General features: G+C 36.7%; 1 protein-coding gene across 2 annotated transcripts; it reads right to left on the bottom strand.

Annotated features, from left to right (window-relative positions):
• Positions 1 to 582: 582 nt before the first annotated feature.
• cfd (complement factor D (adipsin)) lies at positions 583 to 3283 on the bottom strand. Of its 2 annotated transcripts, none has more exons than XM_066679450.1 (5): positions 3137 to 3283; positions 2648 to 2792; positions 1937 to 2075; positions 1583 to 1840; positions 583 to 937 (listed from the first exon to the last, which is right to left on the bottom strand). In XM_066679450.1, exons 1-5 carry the CDS (start codon positions 3192 to 3194, stop codon positions 791 to 793), a joined length of 747 nt encoding a protein of 248 aa, XP_066535547.1. In that variant the 5' UTR covers positions 3195 to 3283; the 3' UTR covers positions 583 to 790. The 2 variants fall into 2 exon arrangements, with proteins under 2 accessions (XP_066535547.1, XP_066535546.1); XM_066679449.1 differs by having other exon boundaries at positions 2648 to 2795; positions 3137 to 3261.
• Between the last annotated feature and the right edge of the window lie 1129 nt (positions 3284 to 4412).

The raw sequence follows: 4412 nt of genomic DNA on the forward strand, positions 1-4412 counted from the left end.
CAATAAAACATAAAAAAACACATATTGCTAATTTAAATCTTTAACTAATATTCTCACTGTTCACTGTGAGTAAATTCTTTTGGAGGGCAGCTATATATTTTTTTTTACTTGAAAGGGTCTCAGAGCTCTGTGACGGTGTGTGTGCACTACACCTATAGATGTATATCAGTATGTATATAAAATGCAGATTTGACTGGTGAAGCACGGTAACTTTGTTTATAAGTCTTTGTGGTGACTAATATTAGCAGATTGGCATTGTATCATTTGCTAAACAGAAAAGCCTACTTTGAGCTGAATCTGGTGTGAGAGCTGAAACACTGATGCTAGCATATCTGTAGATTGTGTTTTGCTTGAATTTGTTCTTAAATCTGTTAAACTGGCAAGCTGAATCTGTGAGAAGAACCGGGTGCTGTTACACCCAGTGGAATGTCCAGAGAAAAGGAATTTTATGGAGGAGATAGAGTAGTAAATCATTCATGTCTAAACATTTTTTGTGCAGGAGCTGCATAGCGTTTCGTAACAACATGCATTAGGAAGACACCCAAGGATAATTGCATAAGTTTGGAAATTAAAGGACTGACAGTATCTTAAATCATACTTTATTGAGAAATATGTGCAATAACAAGAAATAGAAAGCCTGAAGCATTGTAGTTCAACTGGTGTTCAATGGACAAGGAATATGTTTGTCCAATATTGAATATAAAAACGAGAGAGCTCAGATTGTAGAAGTCATAGTAACAAGACAAAAACATAACTGTTCACTTTATGAATCAGTCTATGCTACGTTATGTTACACCATAGTACTAGTGATCCAAGCATCGTAGTGAGATATGATAGTGTAGAGCCCAGGACTCCTGCTGGAACCACAGCTCCTTACTCCATTGGAAGTTATCCCCACAGCAATGCCCTGGTAGAGCAGTGGACCACCAGAGTCACCCTGTATAGGGATAGATATAGTTTCAGTGAATAATAAAATCATGCACATAATGCTAGAAGTACAGCTGTTAAAGTGGAATTCCAACAAAACACATTTTCAACATCCCCTAATGCATTCAATACATAATCCTATCAGTGAAATTCAATCTTATTATGTCACACTCTGAGATATTTATGCTGTTGTCTATAGAAAAGCAGTAGAAGTTTGGTGTACTTAAATGTTTATCCTTAATATATTTTTCAGATATCTGTAGATACACCTACAACAAAAAGGGTAAGCCACATATCAAATTATCTGAGGTACATTTTCACATGTGGAAAACTGTATCAACAGATAATCACATGTTCAGTAATTGTTATATTTTGTAATTTATAAATGATTGACAATTTCTAAATTTATCACAACAAACAGTGTGATGTTCAATTCTATATTCAAGTGAGGCTAAGTACACCGTTGATTATTTGAACCACATACAATTATTTGTTCATGGAATACAAAACAGCAAATATGGCTAAAATGTTTATGTTTGGTTTTTAAGCATCAAATCTAATAGCATCTAAGGTTAGGTTAGAAATATGATTTTATAGCTATTGTGATAAATGTATTTTGGTGGAATTCCTTTTCAAAAATGAAATGTAAACCTACATCACAGGTGTCCATGCGTGACTTGGCAGCACATAACATATTTTTTGTGACCTTTTCAACAGAGCTATATGCGTTTACACATCGAAATCTGGATATAACAGGAACAGTCAGCTCCTGGAGTTTGTCTGGCCGTGCACCCCGATGGTTGGAGCCCCACCCAGCGGTGTCCACTGAGGCATCAGTATCAGGATCATTCCCTGTGGTTCTCTGGAAATTCAGTGGTTTCACTGCAGCAGTCTCTGTAACTGGACTACTTAGCTGCAGATAAGGAGGAGATTATATGCTCAGGATATTAAACGTATGGCACAACAGACAAACTGTTTTCTTTACCCACATATACTTAACACAGTTTACCTTGACCAAGACAATATCATTGTCATAGTTCTTGGTATTGAAGTCAGGGTGGTTATAGAAGGCAGCAATGTCAAAGGTTTGTTTGGTGTCCTCTGCCTGAGACAGTGAATGTGCACCTAACACCACCTTAAAATTTGTGCTGTGGAAACAAAGAAAATATACACGTTTACATTAGGTGTTACTGTGGATGGATGTACTTCTGCAAGCCAATGGGAATTCAAGATATGTATCACTGTTTTGGCCAGAAAAGAATGCAAACATTGGTGCAATATATAGTTAGCCAGCAACCATGTCGAGCCTTATTTTTAGCTTTGGCCTGCCTGAAGGCTCCTTTCTTTCATTCTGATTTAAAAACTTTGCAATAAGATATTTGGCTTTCCAACAGTAACTCTCTGCCTTCTTTTGGCTTTGAGCAGAGTTGGTTTCCTTAGTCTTTAAACTGAAAACTGTACACAGTGTTGCCATACCATATGTTTTAGAACGAATAAGCATTTTACAACTGATAATGTTATGGTTTGAGTTTTGATACTGCTTGTCTGAAAATAGCAGAGTAAAACTGTATTAAAATGTGCAGAAATAAACTATATTTAAATGTGTCATTGTAGAGTATTTATTGACTTATTTCCAAAATAATCAAAACAGGGCTATGAAATTATTTGTGCCCCTTTATTCCAGTAACAAGGTGTAATCCAGATTGATCACTACACTTACTCATCCTGGAAACAGTGTGCAGCACTCATGATCCACTGACTGGAGACTAGAAACCCTCCACAAATGTGTTTGCCTTGCAGCTGCAGTGAGGCCATGTACGGACGAGAGTGTGGCACTGCCTCTTTACCTCCTGTGATGCACTCACCTTCTCAGAGAAATAAAGGAACATAATTTCAAATACAAGAGAATAACCATCACTTTCTCTCATTAGGAGAGTAAAAATCCAATATATTAAATGGGATTAAAGTGGAGTGTTCAATAAAATGTGTGCCAACATTTCAGCTGTCTGCAAATATTTAGCTTTGCATGCCAACTTTGTCATGAGAATTGTTTCTGAATAAGACATTAGATGCCACTGCAACTGCTTAACAAGAATGGCATCTCTGCAAGTCTTTAACAGTTGATTTCTTCACATTAGGCACATTGTTGAAGACTTAGTTTGGCTTATAGATGATAAATAAAACTATAACTATAACCAAAATTACTCACCAGGTAGCAGTGATGCACAGAGAAGCACAGAGGCAAAGATCACTCGTAGATAATCCATCCTGAACACCTTGCTCCTGCCTATTTTAGAAAGCCTAGACCTTCTCTTTATATAGTCTTGGTCTATGACTGGGGCTGGGCCAGGAAAATGTGATTACAGGAAAATGACAATTTCTTGGAAGCATTTACTTTTCTCCTCCCATATGAAGGCAAGAATAAGTAGGGGCTTGCCACTTATCTCCCTCCTAATCAACTATGCCCTCACGCTCCTGTCGGAGACCGTTCAGTTTGCTCGTCCAGAAGTTTTCATTCCTTTTAACATTATTTCATTCCAAAGTAAAAAGCAAAAAGAGTCCACTGACCAATGACTTACATATCACACACACACACACACACGCACACACACACACACACACACACACACACACACACACACACACACACACACACCAACATTAGCGTCTTGTGAAGTATTCTGGGCCAGTACAAACATGTTATTTTTGGAGCTGTACAGAAAGACTTAACTGGATTTGCAAGTATTTGGGGGTGGGTTTTAGCATGTTTACGAGTTGTATAAAGAATTTAACAAAGAAAAAAAAAAATTCAGATACGGTATGTTACATAAGGTCACACAATCAGCTACAGAATAAGATGATTCAGATTCAGATTTTCATAGTAGAACACCATTTTAACTTTAGCTAGATTACTTTTGCATTCATTTTCATTTCAATTCTAATGATCTGAACATTTTTATTTTCTCATAAATACCCACCACCTTCACATCCACTCCATGAATAGTGACAGGTGGAGGTCTGGACCTCATAAACTCCACCATCACTCCTCATTAGTCTTACTTATATTAGACTGCAGTAGATAGCAAAGCAAAACTGATCTTCATCTGCTTTAATACCGTACAACTGTGAAAAATATAATTATTTTAAAACAATAAAATATTCATATAAAAGGCATTTAGTTGTATATTATGAAGCTTCATCGCGACCCCGAAATGGACAAGCGGAAAAGAAGATGAATGAAGGAATTATGGAGCTTTTTGATGTATTCCTATGTAAGTATCTACATTTCCTATATAATTAAAAAAAAAATTTAGAGCACAAGTAATACTCTCACACTGTACTCTCAGTCAGACTGCTATTAAGGGCACTCTGTTCATCTTTGCACTAGCCTGCATGTTTTAGGAATGATGATTTGATTTTTACTTCTGTTCTTTCCCACTGGGAGATGAAAATGATACCTTTTCAAGTGAACCACTTGCATGCAG

This window comes from Hoplias malabaricus, chromosome 8 (genome assembly GCF_029633855.1).
Source record: "Hoplias malabaricus isolate fHopMal1 chromosome 8, fHopMal1.hap1, whole genome shotgun sequence".
In the NCBI taxonomy this organism is placed as follows: Eukaryota; Metazoa; Chordata; class Actinopteri; order Characiformes; family Erythrinidae; genus Hoplias; species Hoplias malabaricus.

Coding starts and splice junctions, on each gene's coding strand:
- cfd (XM_066679449.1), bottom strand. CDS start 3,194: ATGGATTATCTACGAGTGATCTTTGCCTCTGTGCTTCTCTGTGCATCA. Junction 1,841..1,936: donor ATGATATTGTCTTGGTCAAG/GTAAACTGTGTT, acceptor CCTTATCTGCAG/CTAAGTAGTCCAGTTACAGA. Junction 938..1,582: donor CACGCATGGACACCTGTGAT/GTAGGTTTACAT, acceptor ATCCCTATACAG/GGTGACTCTGGTGGTCCACT.